General features: G+C 33.2%; 1 protein-coding gene across 1 annotated transcript; it reads right to left on the minus strand.

Annotated features, from left to right (window-relative positions):
• Positions 1-2582: 2582 nt before the first annotated feature.
• On the minus strand, positions 2583-15769 carry LOC128206750 (cell death abnormality protein 1-like). Its single transcript, XM_052909421.1, has 21 exons — positions 15608-15769; positions 13158-15221; positions 12818-12926; positions 12605-12690; positions 11998-12081; positions 10829-10992; positions 10564-10651; positions 10190-10254; positions 9669-9705; positions 9327-9430; positions 9021-9146; positions 8202-8350; positions 7309-7444; positions 7043-7183; positions 6825-6927; positions 6483-6559; positions 6141-6275; positions 5697-5825; positions 5296-5453; positions 4914-5049; positions 2583-4307 (listed from the first exon to the last, which is right to left on the minus strand). Exons 1-21 carry the CDS (start codon positions 15660-15662, stop codon positions 4209-4211), a joined length of 4245 nt encoding a protein of 1414 aa, XP_052765381.1. The 5' UTR covers positions 15663-15769; the 3' UTR covers positions 2583-4208.
• Between the last annotated feature and the right edge of the window lie 6155 nt (positions 15770-21924).

Below are 21924 nucleotides of genomic sequence, written 5' to 3' on the forward strand. Positions count from 1 at the left end.
AAACACCGTCGCTATTCATGTGTTATGTCGACAGTATATTACAATTTATCCATCTCGACGATCTGGAGACGACATTGTGTTTCTCGAACTTTTGCCTTAACAATATTGTTTATGTTTTAAAAAAGGTACATTTTACCGGAGCAACACAGGTACCAGGTTTCAAATGCATTACAATACAATGCAACCACCTATTTTCTGGAAACGATGCTGCTGTGCATGATCCGCTTTTGCTAAAACTAGTCTTTTTGTGATATTACACAGGTTTCAGACAACGCATGTGCCACCTAAGCCACTGAGCTACCAGCTGAGCATTTTATTAAAACAACCAAGCACCTATCTAGGTGTTACTTATAGTCTATTGTTCACCGAATAAAATGAACCCCATAATGGAGAATATTTTAAAGAAAGGCGCCTTTTATACCGTGGTGTCCCCGTGAAATGAAATAATCCATTCCAACATAAACTACAAAGTCCTACCACATGGGCTTTTTATGGAACACATTGATTACAGTTTTTGAACAGTTATGACCATAGGGCAGGTGGAGCCAGAGTTGTGTAAATAATAAGGTTAATTTGATTTTGATTTGAAGCTACCCATAAATAAACCAAACGTAAACAAAAGCTTTTCATGTAGATGACAACGCTCGTCCGTTCGTCAAGTAGCATAAGTCAACATTCAATTTGGCCTATAACGTTCAGTCAAAACAGGCATATTTTTCAAAAAATAAAATACATGCTGTCAATGATTTACATTGCAATTTCCAGCTATAAAGCTAAAAAGATGCATCAATTCATTTAACAAAGAAATGGAGTCCTGTTCTAAATAGAATACATATACACTCAAATAATGAGCGTTTAATAATCTAAATTGTATTTGATCAATGCCTTAAACATGCGGACATGTATACACAAGTGTTTGTGTAAACAGATCAACGTTAGGGCAGCCTTGAATAAAGCATTGGTCAGCCTTGCCAATAAATTGTCCAGTTGAAGGCGGGTAGAGCGAGGGGACGGACCTTTCATAATGGCGGTCATCGAGCAAAATTTACTGTTTAGCATGTTTGTTTTGTGAGTTTTACATGATTTTGTTTTGCTTATATTAAAATGTTAACGGTTTAGCAATATAACGAATAAAGTTTAAACAAACCAACAGTTTCTACTCAATAATTAACTTTATTTTCTATGAACTATATATGTACGTATTTTTTGTCCTTTTCTAAATTAAGAAAACAACAACAACACATTATTCATTTAACATACGTAACCATTATTATATGTAACAAAGATATGATTACTCGAATTAAGCGTAAGGTATGACGTCGAAGGGGTGGACGTATGCGTCATACAACATTCGCTGGGCAGAAGGCAGTGGCATAGTCTAGGCAGGCATATCATGGCACAACAAGACATCGCTAATAGTAGTGCAAGGAAATCTGACGGCCCAACGGTATGTTGACACCATCCGAGAGCCATGTGTGGTGCCTTTCTTGCAAGATCATCGTGATGTAACCATTTTCCAACAGGACAACACACGGCCCCATTCAGCCAGACTCACTACTGACTCTTTGACACGTCGGGAGATCAATATTTTGCCCTGGCCTGCCTTCTCTCCGGACTTGAGTCCCATTGAGCATTTTTGGGACCAGCTTGGACGTCAGGTACACACTGGACGTCACGTCATCAAAAAACAAGACCGAGCTAGCGCTTCGGTAGGAGTGAAATACCATCCCTTAGTACCGCATACAACGTCTCATTCGTAATATAAGACACAGATACCAAGCTTTTAGCGGGCATACTAGATATTGAGTTTTATGAATTTCAATTTTTACCCCCGACGTCTTAGGTGGCACAATGATTAGCAAATTATCCACAAATCATCATGTGCCAAGCAAGTGTTACACTGTAGAAAAGCCTAAACTTCATTTTACTCCGGGTTTTCTAATGGAGCTTCACATCAACGTCAAATTATGACAATAATATGTTCTGGTGCGTTTTCATTTACCGCGAGTTTACATAATTTATATTGTTGTTAACATCATCAAAATATTGTAGAAACATGAATTGCAAAACATATTTTCGGATCTTTTACATTTAGTTTATAGTGATAACACGATCATTGATCAGTTCTAAGTCTATAAAACTGTACACATATAAAACGCAAGTAAGGTGCAAGTAAGATACAAGTAAGGTACAGAATTGATGTACAAACATAGCCCTTATTCGTTTTCTACTTGTAGGAGTTGTATGAATGTGGTGTGTATTGCAAATAAACAAAATGCATTCGTTGCAAATTCAAAAGCCGAAAGTTGTTACATTCAAGTATTACATATACTGAAAGCCTCGATTGCCATGCGGTCTAACAGCTCAGATTACTTTCAACTGGTAGCTCTTGTTTTTAATTATTAAACTATGCACAATGATCAGGTTACAAAACTTGAGGTTGGATTATTGTTATTGTGTAAGAGAAACCGCTATAGTTGTTGGTATGCTTAACATTTTTACCTTTAATGTCACTAAAACAAAAACACAGGAAAAGAACGTTTATTGTGAAAACTGAAATACAAGAATAATATGCTCTTATAAGGTCATAATATCTGTTGATCAAACATATCAATAAATATGCAATTATGTCAATGAAATGGAAAATGACATGCGTATTATTTTCTTTTTAAACAAGATCATAGTTTGGGCCCGATTGAAAAGTATGGCAATATAATGTTAACATTGTCATTTGATCTTTGACAGCAATATGACATTTTGATTCCGGAAATGTCAATAGATTATTTTCCATTTAAATTCAACAACATTCAAGATGGCAATGAAAACAATACAAACCCAGCCGGATGTTTTTAACTGATTGATTCCCATAATAATCGGGAACAAGTGAACATATGAAGAGAACACTTATTACCAAATCAAAAACATTGAATGTATTAATTGAAATATTTTCTATTTTTAGATCAGGATACCCCCCAGTGAATATTATATATAGCATGCTCAATCGATGGCTGTCTTGACACCTGAGAGACTGTAGACTTATCGTTTATTTAATAATACTAATTATTTCAAGTTCATCATTTGGACACTTCAAAGTATTTAGAAAATTAAGTAATTCATTGAAATGATTTCTTTCAAAACTACAATACAAAATAGTAATATAAGCTGTTAAGCAACAGTACTGCACAAAGATATACACAGCTGTACATATTTCATAAACTCCACCATTGCGTGCACATCTGCTCCTTCAATACATTTCCTGATTGAACAATAAAACTTATGAAATGCTATTTTACATATAAACGCTTACAACACTTAAACATACGTAAAAACCCTTGTTAAATACAACAACAAATAAAAAACTATTCCTTATGTCTATTTTTAACAATTTACAAAGAAAGTGTGTATTCAAAGTAGAATGTACAAAGCCCTTGCAAAAACACAATGAAATTTATAATTGTATATACATAAATAACATGATAGTAATAATAGTTTTCACTCACGAGGATTTGATGTAGAATGTTTTCTGTAACATTTAGGCAAGCTAACCAAGCTATAAGTAGCGTGCATATATTGCAATACCTTTGTTACTAATCAATTTCAATTGTTGACACTGTACGCCTGCATATAAAACATTGCCTGTTTGAAATTCTCCACCAGAATTTCTCAAGACATCTGAAGTCCCGCATAACAGGATCAAGCTCAAGATTATTTTGGATTTGGTTTGTATCAAGAAATATTCTCTTTTTAAAGAGTAATGGGTTTTGTACAGGAAATAGTATTTGAGAGCAATAAGATAAGCTACTTTTGGTTTTATTAAATCATATCTAAGTAAGTAACTTTACCAAATAAAATAAGATACTTAAGTGAGTTATGCTTTGAGAAATTGAGGCTAGAGAGAATCATTTAAGAATATACCAAGAAAACACTCTACAATATGGTTAAAGTAATAAAAGCAGGGATATATACAGTCAAACCAAATACAACGAATTTACAATACAATGTTTATATTTGCAGGTGAATTACTATGAAGGTGATATAGTGTTGCAATAAAGTTACATGGAAATAATTTCCATTTTGCCATCATGTCTCAATGTAATGAAAAACATTACTTAATATGTCATCATTTGACTATTAAATATATACACTTTCATGCTTTCGAGTCAAGGTTAACACTACGTGTGTCATTGCGCCGATTTGGTCAGCCGTGTTCATTTTCTCTGGATATCACCTCTTAGGTTGTAATACACAGCTTTATCGGTTTCGTTCACGGAATGGAGAACACACTCGTAGCAGAAGTAAAGCTGTTCCTTAAAATCAAATTCAAACAAAAAAGCAGAAATTAAACTTCTGAACGACTGATAAAGTATTCGACTTTATCTAGTCAGATGAAAACAATTCAGTACATTTGACCTAATAACGTCATAAAGTAACAAAATGTCATGACATAGCAACGACGAAGTTAAATTTAATAACTTAATTTAATGGTTACTTTGGCATAACTACTAACGATTTCGAATTTGAAAACTATAAGTGCAGATATTAAGTTATATATATATATATATATATATATATATATATATATATATATATATATATATATATATATATATATATATATATATATATATATATATATATATAAATACACATACATAGAACAAAAGAAGTAATTGATATGACTTATGGACTTATGGACATTCATATGCAACCAGTAAAGTTTTAAATGGGACTCTTAGTCAGTGTTTGTTGAACCTTAAACTTTGTGCCTCTTACGAGACTCATTGTTAATTATCTTCCTATTTCATTTGTCATTGTGGTTTTCATTGTTTCATTGTCATACAAGCCCATTACCAAGCAGATTATTCACCCATGCGTTATGAGCTATATGTTTAAAGAAGTGTTTTTATATTTACCTTATTTGGAATAGCGAGCGGTCTTCCAGCTCTGACCTTTTTCACCGCATTGACCACACTGACTTCATTATCTTCATCCAATTGTTCAAGTAATATCGAGACAACACAAAAAAGGCCGCTCTTTCCAGCACCGTTTCTATAAAAAATGTTATATATCGTCTTAGAAATTAGAAGCACAAATGCTTTTGTTATCGCTTCGAATATTTGATTTCCAATATGTTTTGGATGTTTAATTTACAGTGTTCATCACACTATTAGTATAGCTTTAATATTTCAGAGATAATGGGTTCAATGTGACAGAAAATGAACAAAAGTATGTTTAAAAAATAAAATAAGACGAAATTTGAAGCCAAACTGGAACTAAAACAATTTATGTACGTACAGACAATGCAACAGTATCGGTCCACTCAGGCTAGAGGATTTGGATACGGCTTCAATCTCTTTGATGAAGGCAACGAAGCTTTTTGTCGATTTAGGAATGTTGTGCTTTGTATCCCAGTCCAAATATTGAAAGTGTGGAATTGTCACATCTTTCTTGGTCTTTATTCCAAATAAAACATACTATTTACACACAGTTATTGCGATGCAATTTTACCAATTTATTAAAGGCAGTTTTTGTTGTTTGTTTTGTGGTGGTGGTTATTGTTGTTGTTTTTGTTTTTTATATTTATTCTTTAAAATATTCGGGGGGTTGTTATTGAAAAAAACGTATATATAACTTAACAAAGAAAATATAGAATGACATTTTGCTAATGCGTGCACAATCAATGTCAGAAAACGTACCGTTCCTTCGTGCTTGAAATGCAGCATTCTTTTAACGAAGTTTCTTGCCCTTTGATCTGTGTTTGCTTGTACGGAAATTATTCCCTTCTTCATTGTTTGATTGTCACCAGGAAAGTATAAGCCAATTCTCTGTATAAAACAATTAATTATTGAAGTAGCAGGAACAAAAATGTACAGACCTAAATGAGTCGAAAGGGGGTTTTACAAGTGTTAATATGAATAAAATATTTCTTTTTTGGGGTAAAAAAATCATAAATTCATGCCGTCAATGATTTATAGGTCTAATACAATACATAAAAATGTTCAGCCATAATGGCTACATTATGTGTTGTATGCAAATAATAATAATAATTAAAAAAACAGCATGTTAATTTCACTGATGGACAAGTTTGAAAGTTCATGCAAATATTCATTTTTAAGCTATACTGCCAGTTCACTTTTTACCTTATGCTTTTCCAGGTGTGCCTCCATACTAACGATACAGGAACAGTTTTCTTGAACAGTAAGTGCAATGAAATCGTAAACTGTGTCGGGCAGAGGTGTTTTTGCAACCAAGAAGCGGTTCTTTGTTTTAAAACCCTGAAAAGAAAATTTGAGACCACAACATTGTATGTTTTTCTGTTCTGTTTTTGATAGGCTTTTATATTACGCTATAGACAATTATTTTATTTTTTGATTTCTGGGCTTGCCATTATAATTTCTATTGTATTATTATTTTAAACTTGACATATGCATCGAGTTGTAGAATTAGAGCAAATTATAATGCAATGCAAACAATACACTTACGTCGATGCATATCGCATTTTTGTAATCGGATTCGTCTGTATTCATGAACAGATTCAGATGCGGTCTTTTGGAGATACCTTACAATACACATTACAAAACATATAGGTTATGTTTACAAAAAAATATGCAACGGACTAAGCAAGGTAAATACCAAACAATGAAGAGCACGCAAATATTGTATTATTACAGATTCAAACTAATTATCTACATTTATAAAAACGAGTAACAAGTTAACTATTTATTTATGAGTTTTAATCTGCTTAATAAGTGATCTTGTTGTTTACATTATGCTTCCGGTGTAGAAAGTATGTTACACTATTGTAGGGGATATAATCTTTGCACCTGGTATGTCCGCGTGTTTCCTGTTCTTTTTTGCCAGGAGCCGATTCTGTTCCGTAGCTAACAATTCCTTATCCGACTTTTTCTCATGATCCGATTGCATTCTCTAAAATATTTCAGATGCAACATTGTGTTTGATAGCTTTGTATACACACTCGGTGCATATTTCAAATATCGATTCGTTACATTATGATAGGTGCTACTTTAAAAAACTTTCCTACCTCAAACTGCTTCTGTATCTCCTGTTTACTTGATTTGTCCATATATTGACTGAAGTGTTCTCTTCTTATAAACGTGTGTATAAACACACGATCAGGAGTCAATGTATGGACCAAAGCTTGGTGAATATACTTGTATTGACTCTAAAAAAGAAATGATAAATATGTATCGTGTGGCACATTGAAAGACAACGAATGAATAAAAGAACTGTGCTTCCTACAAGTTGCACTAAACAACTACGTGTTTTAACAAATAATAATGATCCTACCAAGGTCTGAATCATGTTGGGTCTGTTCTGTCTCATATTGAGAACGCATCCCGGGATATCTATAGATCCTTCTGCCTCACCCTCTTTTGTAAGAATGTCTAGAGCTATGTAGGTTCCCGTTCTTCCTACGCCAGAACTGAAAGTACACAAAACTCTATTGTCTATGACAGAAACATTTTTTATGAAAGTTTAACATGCCATTTCGAAAACTTAAGCTGAACTCATGGAACTGTCCCATTCAACTTAAAACTCCTTTTTCATTCATTGGGTTTATGTTGGGATTGAAATAGATCGCTTTCACTTTTTATATTTTAACACACTTTCTGTTTTGACAAGTGTATTGGTTTATAATTACACATCAAGAAATGCATTGTTGACAAATTATGCCACATTTTTTAATTGTTTTATAAAACCTAATAGAAACATCTATTTCCAGTACAGTGGATTTGGTCCTCGGCTCATGAATAAGACGGACTAGGATTGACTGATGACTTAGACGGATTCGAATCGATTGCTGACTAAGACAGACTCAGATCGACTGCTGACTAAGGCAGACTCAAATTGACTGCTGACTAAGACGGACAGTGATCGACTGCTGACAAAGACGGACTCGGATCGATTGCTGACTAAGACGGACTCGGATCGACTGCTGACGAAGACAGACTCGACTCGATTGCTTCATGGACTTATTTTCAAAAAATAATTAGCATTACATAATAATAAAATAATATCAGAAATGAATTGTATTTGTATACATCAAAGTTGAAGCTGATATGCCTATACTATTTTGATTTAATATTGTTTTCGATTATTCATTGGTGTTCTGTATTCGCTACAGGCCAAGAAATGGACTGTAATTGTCAGTATATCTGAACCAAAGTTTGACATCAAACCTGCAATGCACAACTACTGGTCCATCGAAAGTACTCGCCAAGGCATTAACCCTCTGTCTAAACTCTATAAATGATGTGACATCATCAGGGATGTCCTTGTCTGGCCAGCTTGTAAACTGTAGATGATGTAGACTTCGTTTCTCAGAATTCTGGTACCATTTAAAGAGGACATGAATAAGTTAAAATTGTTTGATATATATTATTTTATTATGTTTTAAATGCTATGATTATATATATATCCATCATGCATACTTGTTTTGATTACTAAACTATTACATATTAATGAAATAATACACGTTTATACGTCTGTTAATTAGTTTGACAGTGTAATCACAAAATATAACGACACAAATTGAAACTTTAAAATCATTAGGTTTAAAAGAGGACACATTTTATTTAATTTTTGACATATACAGCAATATCAATTCAATGGATATAAATCAGACATTGGCGGATAGTTTCTTTGAGTGCTAAGATGCATTAACAGGCAAACACGTAACCTATTAAAATTGTTCCTACCTAGTTAAATGCTCGCTTGGATTCTTGCACGAGACATTATTGTAAGGACATTTTACTTTAATCGAGTATATTCTGAGTTGATTTCAACAACTAATTATATTTTAAACATACATCATTTACAACACAACGAAGAAGAAAATTCAATAAAATACTTAGAAAGTGTTCACTTATTTCGTACTCCCTTGTACGTAATTTTATTTCTTAACGTTTTAACATTTACTTCTCAACAAGCAAATTTGCAAAAGCTAATGGGTCATATTATATATATAAACATATATGAAACAACCAAGTTAATTGTACCTTAAAAAGAGTAAAGTTTCTCCAAATAAAATTTGTGTACAGTTTTTCATCCTTGCACACAACCTTTATATCGCCGAACACATTTCTTTGGTAATGATCCGGCCAATATTGCTCGCATTTGGTTTTCTGCAAAGAAAAAATCATCAATTTGTCAATATGTTGTTTAAAACCATTTTTCATTTCTTTACGCAACCATTAAGTACTTAAAAGGCCATTGAGATTGAAATGCTCTAGACTTACTCCACATTCTACCCTAGTAACACCTTTTCATGTCAGATTGCATACGTCGTTAAAATATCACCTTACCTTTCCCTCTACCAAGTTAGTCACCATGACAATCTTCTCCACTTTCTGTTGCCAGACCATTCGCCAGAATTGGCCGAAATCGCCGAGCTGCTTAGCCATTGGACCTAAGTATGGCATAAATTATCATAACAATACGCATTTATATTCATAGAAAATATTTAAACTCGTAAACAATAAGGTTTTATGTTTTAATTTTTTGCTACTGGGCATGTTTCTGTAGCTATTTGCATATATTTTAATAGGATCTTGGTTACTAGTCCACACAGTTTGTCGTAAAATAAGGTAGTTTTAAGATTTTATTGTCAGACTACAAATCAAGTTGAAAGAAGTAAGTGACATTACCCAATGTAGCAATATATGCATTTCGCCTTCTGAATCCCTGAAAAAATGTAAATTATGGTTTTATAGTGACAGTTATTAATCAAGGAATTTTATATGAACTCTATACCAAGTATGCAGTAAAATGTGTACCAACGTAGAGGCTTAAACAAAAGGGCAAAAGAGAATCAGCCATCCTTCAGCATGTACATTGTTTAGATGGTCTGTAATGTTTAAGGAAAAATAATTTCCTCCTTATGTGTACAAAAGTGTTACATTATACTTTCTACAAAGACGCTTTGGGTTTATGTATTTCCTCATTGTAAGAACAATAATAGCTTCTATTCATAATAGCACAATGGATGGAGTAGCAAGCCCGGCTTTCAATTATGTTTGGCAAAATAACGATATAATTACAATAAGCCTTTTTAACCTAACTTAAATAAATGCTTTAATAAAACGGCATTCTATGTTTCAACAAACATACGAATGTAATGGGAATAATTATTTACACTACCACTGTCTGTGTTAGAAAAGCAACATACGTCTATAAAGCTTGCATTAATGTAGTCTGTTTCTCCACCGCGAACTAAAACTCGCGTATCATCATCTGAAATTAAAGAGGTTAAAACTTAATTCCCGCAACGCATAAATTTGGTGTAAATAGTATATGAACCTTCAGCATTAAGAAATAATTCGCCCTCATGTTTTCGGCAACATGCTTTGTAAAAAAGGAAGCCGGTCAGTTTTCTTATACAATTAGCCGAAAGACGTTGTGCTTATCCAATTAGAGCCCAAAATTGATACCACCAATGCCGCTTGTTTGTTATATAATATGAACGTCAGTTTTTTTTCTATTCAAAATACGAAGAAAATTTTAATAATAAAAACAAAACTGTATCGAGAGAAGTGATCTTACACGGGTAGAGTCCTCTGTACCTATTTTTGTGCAAGTTTAGTTTCGTTTGTGAAACGCCATAGGGTTTTACAAGACCGTATGGAATTTTCTGCAAGTTAAAAACAAAATATAAAAGAGATTGACGGGTTAAAGGACATTTCATTTATTTGTTTTAACATTTTAAATGAGTAATACTAAGTATATCAATACTACATATCTGCACGTAACACACATCTTTAAGTAATGAGAGGTTCAGAATAAAAAACATCAACGGGATGCAGAGTACCTGAAATTCTTCTTCTAGGTCCGTAATACATATATTGTGTACATATTCCGGTAGATCGGTCACATTCAATTTGATTTTGCTAATTTCTTCAGCGTTGTTAAAATAAAACCCTCCATTTTCCTCAAATATTATTGCGGACTCCCTTGCAGAAGCATCATCTTCGTCTGAAATATCGTCACATTCAGATAACATGACTTTTCCAAAAGCACAAATTTGTTAGAAATATTGTAAATGTTTGAGGCATATGCGTTTGCATTTTCGTTGGATTGAGTTTACATTGCCTAGTTTAAACTTAATTTTGTCTGCAATATCGTCATGTTCAGATAACATGACCTGCCGAAAAGCACACATACGATTGCAATATTGTTCGATTGAGTGAAAAATGCACAAATGCGTTTTATTGCTCGTTGGATTGTGGAAACATGAACTTCTGAAAACTTAAATTCGTCTGCAAAATCGTTAGAATGAGATTTTTAAAACACAAATTGGTTAACAATGTTGTTAGATTGAGTAAGCATGACCTTTTGGAAAAAATGAATTCGCTTGCAAAATGTTCTGTTGATCTAACGGGAGCTTCATGAAAATTGTCTGCCTGCAATATCGTTAGTTACCTTGATTTAACACTACATGAATATTCGCCTGGCAAATTCAAAGGGGATTGCTCATTTTTGACCATTTTTTCCAGAAAATGCATCTAAAAAACGCTGATTTTATAATTATTGTACTTCTTAATACCGAAATTTCAGAAAAATATAAAGTTAAGTCAAATGACATAATATGGTTTTAGTTCGGATCTCACCTACGCTATACAGTCAAGAAATATTAAGAAAAGCACCTCCTTAACAAGTCGGCCACAATGAGTGAATCGACATTTATCGAACACATAGGCAAAATCACGTGATACTGTGATAAACCAATTACGCAAAAAAACCTTGGTAAATATTGTTTCTAACGTTTTCGAAAATTATGAGTCAATACATGTTTTATTGAACTAAAATTTAAAATTTGTTTTGAATATCTTAGTTTTAACTCTTCGAACGATTTGTCTCACTCCTGTTGTAATATCTTTTCTGTAATAAGTGCATTTTACAAACAATGAACTGGACCATATAACACGAGAAAAGTACAAACATTATTAAACCTTATAATAATTAACATAACAACCTTACCAATTTCAAGATTGTCTTCTGTCAAGATAGGCGTCCTTTCATTTCCGGACCTGTTTGTTGTTGGACTTTGGTAAGTGGGCATTCCTATAACGGTGACAGAAAGAGAATTGTCGGTATCCCCTTTAGAGTTCTCTGCTTGGGTGGTTCCGGGGGAAACGAATGTTTCAATGATTTTACACTTAATTGAGTTATTAGCATTTATTTCTTTTTATTGGATCAACACTGAAGTGACAATTATATTGCATTACAGATTGGTCCGTGTTCACATTGGTCGATATAATATTTGTAAAAAAAAATAGAAGGAAGGTTATATATATACTAAGTTATTCTCTTGGACGTTGTTACGCGGGTGTGTAGTTTTGTATTGTGGGGAAAAACCGGAGCGCCCGGAGAGAAACAGTGTGTCGGACTTGATGACCACCAACTAAACTATGTATTTTATATTTATACAGGTGAATAATCATTGTCAAGGTATACAAACCTTTTATTGGAACATGTTTGGAACATAAACGTACAGTATCAAATCATAATTACTACTTTACATTCAAATACCATTATTTATTAGCTCACACTAAAAAATCTTTACTAACTAATAGTTCATACGTACTTCCATTGTTCACCTTGGCGTACATCTCCAACAAGTTCTCAGGTTCTTTTCCATGTGCTTTGCTTATAATTCTCAAATTGACTCTACTGAAATAACATGGGCATTTGTTTTAGTTAATGTTTTCAATTGTTAGAATAAGTTATAAAGTATGATTAACTGATGCAAATAATTGCTTTCAATTAAGACACACATATATACTTAATAGTTTAATACCTTCGTCGAAGCAAAAACAGTCCAACAACCACAATGGCAGCAAGAACTACAACTCCTCCGGCAATACCAACACCAAGTGCTGCTATTGACCAGTTTTGTTTCCCCGCTTCTGTGTCAAAAACTACTGACATTTCAAGAGTGAAATGAAAGATCAAACGTTCATAGAATAACGAGCAAAACAGCTACATAGTTTTTAGCAAAAAATCTCTAGTTGTTTTGCACAAATACATTATTTTGTTTTAACCAGATATCACTTTACGTATTGTGTAAAATACACACTCAAGTCAGTTATCATAAAGAGATAGTATACTAAAAAATAAAATGAATAAAAGGTCTCTACCTTGAGGACAAAATGTCCCCCTGAATTCGGTTTGGCAGCCGTAAAAACACATTCCTGTCTTTTCGGAACAAATAGTTTTGTTTTCATTTGGTGTACAATGTTCATCACATGTGTTTTCACATTGCTTTCCAAACTTATTTGTAATGCATCCATTTGTACAATTTCCATAAATGTCACACATGGAGTTTTCACAGGTATTGCTACATTCAAGCTTACAGGAAGGTCCATATTTTGTATTATATTTGCATTTTGAACAAGATCCATCTGCTTGATCGCAAGATACACATTCGGGATCACACCTTATGTCACAGGTTTGATTCCAGTACCCGTGAGTGCATCCTTGAAGACATCTTCCCGAAGACGGATCGCATTCATTGTCGACGCATTGCGAATTGCAGGTTTTACATTGTCCATTATTGTGTGGAAAATACCCCTTTCTGCAAGTTTTACAATGAATGTTATCAATCGTCTTTGTACAGGAAACACAGTGATTAATACTGCACAAACAACACTCATTATCATTTGCATAATATGAAATATTTGTGCATGAGTCGCAACCTACCGAATTTAAACAAATATCAGTTCTACATGTACACTGTTTCTGTGTATTTGAATATCCAGCTTTGCATTCGGAACATGAATCATATTGGTCACATAATTGACAGGATTCCGGGCAAATGTTTTCACAGAACATTCCGAAATATCCAGGTTTGCATGTAAAACACGATCCGTCCTTCTTTTTGCAAGTATTTTCCTTGCACCTAACGGGGCAAGTTTTTTTACAGGTTTTCCCAAAGTACCCGACATTGCATGAAACGCAATTAGTCTCGTTTTTGCATGTTTTACACATCTTAGGACAGTTTTGCTCACACATTGGACCATATTGTCCGGACACACACTCATAGCAGTATCCTGATGCTTTTGATTTAATAAATTTATTATTTTTGCATTGGCAATGACCTGATTTGATATCACAACTGTCATTTATGCAGCCTTTCCCGCATTTGTATTGACAATAAGCACCATAATATCCAGGTGTACAACGTTGACAATTATAATCTCCTGTACATGATGAACAGCTGTTTCTACATTGTTCGCTGCACATGTTTCCAAAGTATCTATCGTCACATTTGTCACATCTATCCCCTGCCCAACCTTCTTTGCATTTGCAAGATCCGTCGATAGTATGGCATGTTCTAAAGCAGCCTTCGGAACATTGATACTGGCATATATTTCCAAATCGACCCTCCGTACAGGAAGTGCACTGTGTAGACGTAGTGCACGTTATACAGTTATGGGGACAAGGTGAACAAATGTTTGACTTCAGGAAATATCCATTAATGCAACCAATGCAGTTTTGGGTATAAGTACATGTGCACCCTAATAATTTATAAACACATTCATGACATACACCTTTATTTGAATAGTATCCGGGTTTGCAACTTGTACATCCTTTGAGGTTATCACATTGAATACAATTTGCATCACACATGCAAGAGGGTCCATTATACCCTGTGTCGCATGCAGTACAACCAAGCTGTTTATCACAACTGGCACAATTGTCTCCGCAGTAATTTCCACATTTAGAGCCATAATATCCCTTATTACATACTGTACAACCATTCCATTTGTTACACGTTTTACACTGACTACCACATTTATCATCGCAAAATCGTCCCCAGTATCCGTTCACACAAGAATTACATTGACCATTCGACTTCGAACAAACATTGCAATTTATTATACATTTTTTATTGCATGTACTACCCCAGTAATCGTCTTTGCAAGAAAGGCATCCTTTGGTTTTGTCACATGTATCACAATTAGTTCCACACCAAGACTCACAATCGATTCCGTAGTAGCCTGGCCTACACTCGCATATATATCCATTAGTGCGATCACATCGGTAACACTTCGTGTACATGCATTTTTTGTTACAATTGTCACCCCAATATCCATCTTGACACCCGTTATTACAGTAACCATTGATATCACATTTATTGTAATATCCGTAAGCGCAGCAACCACAACTCCAACACTCATCAGGAATTTGTGCAGTTGTAACTAGAAAAAAATAAATAAAGTAACAACCCATCTATGCGACTTGTTAAAGAGGTTTATAGTCTTAGTTAATGTGTGCTGGAGAATAGATAAAACTGCGAAATTTGGATTGTATATATGTAGTAATAAACAGTAGTTATACAACTTGTATTGAAAATACTACGAAGTGTATCTACATATGATCATTAGTAGAATGCAAAAAATATTTTCAAAATCTGCAAGACGAAACAAACTGAATTTAGCTTTAATATTTGAAATTACATATAGGCAATTGCATTTCTCAAAAGGTATTTCAATGTCTCACTCTAAACAACTATATAAGAAATGAAGATTGCATTAACGTTGGAAAAAAACCTAAGCAAAGATATGGATGAAAAATAAATACATACCTTGAAGTTGAACAATTATTAGACGAAGAACACCTACAGTAAAGTGATTATTCATGATGAAGTTATAAATGACATAGTATTAGATAAAAACACCCTCAAATTGATATTTCACAAAATAACTGCCTGTATTTGTATTATTCGAACTGAATAAAAAATAACAGCTTTTTTCTTAACTGCATTACTCATCAATGTAAGTCGGGTTTTATGACAAATCATCTGTTCAGCAGTTTCATTTATCCATTTAAACAAGGAAGTTATTTTACATACGATTGCCGATTATCATACAATCATTACAAACAAAAGAAAGGAGTTAACATTGACCAATTAAACTTAAACATGTTGCCACAATGCGAAAAACAAATCCTAAAGAAGATATTTGGAAGCTCATTCTTTTGTTGTTTTATTTCTATAGAGATTCATATTAAGTTATTACTGTATAAGTATGTGCTATAAAAACTGATTTAATTAATTTTAGTTATTCTGATTATTTGATTAAAACAACCAGCAATGTTCTTTACATCAATTGACCATTTTATGTCAAAAATGTCATAATATGCAAATGCGAGATGTCAACAGCAACTATTTTGTGAGTAAACAATCTCATTAAGTCTGAATTTGCACGGTAAAATGTTTACATACCATTTATGTAATATTAATCATGATCGTATTCATCAGATTTAGTTAGACCACGAACAAATGGAAATATAACTAAATATATTTATTTATTATATGCCTACTGATTTATATCTAACAGTGCTGAAAAGTTCTGTACCATGATACTGCCGTTTTCCGATCGATTACGCTTCAGCAAGGAAGCGTTTGTTGAGTTCTACCTTTAACAAACTTATGTGTATTAAAGCTATGTTTACAATACCTACTTACTACCCAATTATCGTTAATGTTCTAACACTGTTATTCAACATGTATAAGACATTCATTTCCATTTGTTTTACCTAAAACTCTTGTACTATTTTTTGTTTAAGCGAGTGGTATCTGTTTTCAAGAGTGTGTAATGTTAAATGTTTGTAGCTATGTCTTTATGGACGACATCGCTTCATTTAAAGACAAAATAGTCTTACTAAATCATACAGTTTTGAACTATAAATTATTCTGGTGTATGTCAATGATATGGACTTCATACCTGGGTTATATGAATAGTAGATGTTAACGCCGATGACATCAGCCACTTTCGAGTAATCATTTGTTGGATTATATTGTCATGCACTAGTAATATTTAATATTGACGGCGTTCAAACACTCTTTATTTAGCTGAACAATAATGAAGTTCATATCAATACTTTAATCGCTAAACTTGTCTTATTGTATGTTTATCCAGTAAAACAATAATCAGGCGTTTTCGTAATTCTTTGTTAAATTGTTTCGAAGTTGGATTGTTTAACATTCATGTTTAAACAATTATTCATCTTAAAATCGTTATGCGTTTAGAATCAAAGGAATTTGAAGTACGGGTTTGTTAACAGAATACTTGCCGTAATTTATGTGGTGACATATTTAAAAACGATGAATTATCTAAAAATCATAATGCGTTTTGAAACAAACGAAGTAACAATTTGATGTTGGTATATGTTTGAAGAAAACTTCATTATTAAAGTTGTGACTCATTAATTTGAATGTGCTTACGCTGTTTTTCTTTCATTAAACAAATATAGAGATTTGGTACCATGTGGTGGTTGATTAGCTGATATTTGTGCGAGCTCAAGCTTAGTTTTTTACTTTTATATAAACACATTATAAATTTAGCCGTGTGGAAACAATGATGCCTGTAATTAGTAACCGATCAATGTTATCGTTCTAATAGTAGGACAATGTTTGTGTTGTTACATGTTGTTATATGTTATAATGTAAGCCCATGTAATCATGTGAAGAAGTGTATATCAATCATCAAAATAAGTTATCACAACTTTATAAGTGTTCGTGTAACATGCATCTGCCACTGCAGTTGCTAGCTACTTTGAATATTTACATTTTCTCTAAAACCCATGCAATTAAAGTAAGTGGAATTTGAGCTATCGGAAATAGGAAACTGAAATATATTCAACAGCACAATAGTTATTACCATAAAGAACAGAATATATAATTTATTAAGACGTGTACCTAGTGCATCGTCTTCGTAACCATGTATATAAAAACAAACATCGTCAATGAACAGGTAATGCAAAGTATTAAATTGTAGTTTTTAGATATAAGTAATATGGAGTGAGGATAAACAGAAACAACTTTAACTTCCACATATAACATGTATAGTTTTAACCTTAACCACAAAGCTGCTTAAACATACCAAGATAATTTTATAATTTTATGTCGATATTCTTTAGTTTTGTAACTCTTACAACTTGTTCAAATACGCTTGAGTGAAATAATATAATATCGTATAACATATTTTCCTCGAAAATCAAAGGCATGGACCAATAATTATGAACTGGAGTTTTCTTCGAAAACTCTTCAATTCAAACATAAGCTTTACATATGCAGTGCTGGTGTAGGCAGAACGGGAACCTACATAGTTCTGGACATTCTGACTTACGAGGGTGAGGCAAAAGGAGCAATAAATATCCCGGGATGTGTTCTCAACATGCGACAAAATAGAGCCAACATGATTCAGACTTTGGTGGGATGTTAACTGTTGTAATGGTGTATAATACTATTTTTGTAATGTGAATATTGCTATATGCGTTATCACTATAACAGTTATAACCTAATATGAATCACGATCATGTCCGTTCCATGGAAAATTATAATACGCCCCTCGAACCATTGATCTCTTGAATTCTTACTTTTCATTAATTTCTCGTTAAGTTCATGAATATATATTTTACTCATTACCAATTTCATTGCATTTAATATAATATCAATGTCCATCTTTAAGAATCCATGTCAGATTCATTTGAATACCATGTAGCAAAAAAGCATTCTTTAAAGGGTTTTAACAATATGTCGAAAAATTGACATATATTGGAAATACCCTATGTCTAAGAAACAACTTTTATTTTGTATAATAATAAGATACAGTCAATACAAGTTTCTTCACCAAGCTTTGGTCCATTCATTGACCAATGAGAGGTCGTTGATGAAAAGAGACCACTTCCATGAATATATGGCCATGTCAAGCAAACAGGAGGTACACAAGCAGTTTGAGGTACGATTGCTACTGAAAATATAAAATGTTCAAATAAATCAATGTTTGAATTACTATGTGAATACTTCACTCAAGCTTGTATGAAAAAATAATAGTATTCAAATACAATAATGCATTCTTATTATACTTCAGAAACTGCAATTGAACCAAGAGTTAAAGTCGGATAAGGAACTACAGGCTACAGGAAGGAATCGGCTTATGACAATCAAAAACAGGAAACTCGCGGATATACCAGGTACCTCGATTGTTTTGATTGCAAAAGTGCATTTTTTCTTAAACTAACATAGAATCTTAAAATTGCATATGTAAGAATGCACCGATATACACAAACACATATCTCATCAATTAGAAAGCATATTAATTATAAACGATTTAAAATTACATTTGAAAATTGTTCCTCTTGTAATTTTTTTGAAAATGTGTGTTTATGTGTTTACATGATCTGTATTCTTGGTATTTTATATCGTTAGGTGATTCCACGTCCACTGTATCTGTTTTTGAAACGAGGCAAATCTGACTAGATCAATGCCATATACATCAACGTAAGTATATGTTATATATTTAAATGCTAGTTTGCTTTAAATGTATTGCTGGAAAAACAACAACATTTGTGCCATTTTAAACCTGTATTTTCAGAGTTTTAGAACGAAAACTCGTTACTAGGTTGCGCAAACACCTCTGCCTGACACAGTTTCTGATTTCATCACACTTGCTGTTCATGAAAACTGTTCATGTATCGTTAGTATGGAGGCATACTTGGAAAAGCATGAGGTAAAATGTGACTGGCAAGATATTTTAAAAAGTTATATTTTTGTTCTTCTACGCTAACCTTTAAATATAGTTAACACTATGTTTTAATCTGATTTTATTATAAATGTCAGATCATTTATAACGAAGCCATTATTGATTGTCAATATACGTATATACATTGTATATTACTAGTGAAATAAGTTCTAACATGGCGTCATTAATGAATCGGTTGCATGTTATAAAATGTAATATAGAGACGTTAATGTATTTAGACCTTAAACAACATAAAATACTCGTTTTTATAAATTCTGATAGCCAATAAACTCCGTACTGAGTTAAAACTGATGTTATCCTCTATATTCAAGGAAAATGTGAACAATTGGTTTCCTGCTAGTTATATTGTTTTATACATGGGATTGGCTTGTACTTTCCTTGTGACAAACAATGTAGGAGGGTATGGTTTCCGTACGATCCCCAATAGCTCTGATTGGGATACACTTAATTGTAAAATAATGTGTAATAAAGGTCGGATTTAAGACATGTGATTTTACCAAAATTAGCAAAATGTCATTTTCTCTTTGTTTATAAAATTATATAAAATTTAAAATAGTTTCCTTACGTCCGAAAACAAATTCGAAAAATAAATGTAAGCAACATCCACAAAACAACAAGAACAGCAATGGCACCACAACCAACGTCTTAAAAAATAGCACCACCACCAACAACAACAGCCTTAAATGCATTGACGATATGACAGCGCAACATTCCCTGTAAAAATATAATTGTATTGTATTAAAGAACAAAACAGAAGTGATAAGTCCACACTATGAATAATTAGACTGGGATACAAACCTCAATCTTCCGAAGTCGGCAGAACACTTTGTTGAGTTTATCAAGGAAGTGGAAGACGCTTCCAAATCATCTCGCCTCAAGGGACCGATCCTGTTGATTTGTCCATAGGTACACAGTTTGTGTGTCTCCCATTTGCCTTTTATTGTTGTCTATAACTTTATAGCATAACCTTTGTACAATCAAATTCACAATGAACAATCGGATCTTGATAGGCATAGATTGATACTGTAAAGTAAACATCTAACAAACCGCAAATTTAAGAAGGAAATGCAAACATTGTATTTTATCTAACGATTAAAGATCCATGCATTTACACGGTATTTGTTACAGGAACGGTGCCGGGAAGAGCGGCATTTTATGTGTAGTCTCGATATTACTCGAAAAACTTATTGAAGATACTGAAGTCAGTGTGGTCAATGCGGTGAATAATGTCAAAGCTAGAAGACCACTCGCTATTGCAAATAAGGTAATACTGTTTCAATGCAATAATCATATTTTGTATGATTGTGATTAATAATTTGCTTAAGAATAGGTTTGAAACACAATGATACAGTCAAAACTAATAACTTAAAGGGACAATTGAAGTAGGAAGATAATAAACAATGAGCCTGTCAAAGTGGACAAGGTTCAAGTCCTAACAAACACTGAACTAGTGACGCAACTAAACACTGCCTGTTTAATACGAATGTCAATGTATTAACTATACAAGAATTGAACAAGAATTAAAAAGCTTTAATCACAATACATTATGAGTATAACCAAATCTCTGTGTTTCAACCACATAATATTTGTTCTAATATTTTATTTTTTTAATTCTGCATCGATTAATGTTAATGTCAAGCTGACTATCAAAATGAACAGGAAATAGTCGAAACGTTTTTGTTACATCGTGACGTTTTGCTTTTTTATTACGTCGCTCACTTAAATGTACTCATTCGCTCTCGTCGTGAGGACTGACTACAATTAAATCATGTTTTGAAAGTACGAGTATGCCTTCCTTTTATAAATTTAAAAAAGAAGTTATGCATATAATTCATTTTGAATGTATTTTTATATGAATTTGATCTTTAAGGGGCAGTTTTACTTCTGCCACGAGTGTGTTCTTCATTACATTAACGCAACTGAAAACGCTGCGTTATACAAAATAAGAGTGAATGCTGCGTGATACAATATAGGAGGGAATGCTGCGTGATACAACATAATAGGGAATGCTGCGTGATACAACATAAGAGGGAATGCTGCGTGATACAACATTAGAGGGAATGCTGCGTAACACAACACATGAGGGAATGCTGCATGATACAACATAAAAGGGAATGCTGCGTGATACAATATAAGAGGGAATGCTGCGTAACACATCGCATGAGGGAATGCTGCGTGATACAACATAAGAGGGAATGCTGCGTGATACAACATAAGAGGGAATGCTGCGTAACACAACACATGAGGGAATGCTGCATGATACAACATAAAAGGGAATGCTGCGTAATACAACACAATAGGGAATGCTGCGTAATACAACACAATAGGGAATGCTGTGTAACACAACATATGAGGG

This window comes from Mya arenaria, chromosome 10 (genome assembly GCF_026914265.1).
Source record: "Mya arenaria isolate MELC-2E11 chromosome 10, ASM2691426v1".
Lineage (NCBI taxonomy): Eukaryota > Metazoa > Mollusca > Bivalvia > Myida > Myidae > Mya > Mya arenaria.

Bases quoted from the DNA above. Each gene is read 5' to 3' on its own strand.
- LOC128206750 (XM_052909421.1), bottom strand. From the start codon at position 15,662: ATGAATAATCACTTTACTGTAGGTGTTCTTCGTCTAATAATTGTTCAA. The intron at 12,691-12,817 runs GTATTAAACTAT...ATGTTATTTCAG, and splicing joins CTGTTTTTGCTTCGACGAAG to TAGAGTCAATTTGAGAATTA. The intron at 12,082-12,604 runs GTACGTATGAAC...TCACCGTTATAG, and splicing joins CGCCAAGGTGAACAATGGAA to GAATGCCCACTTACCAAAGT.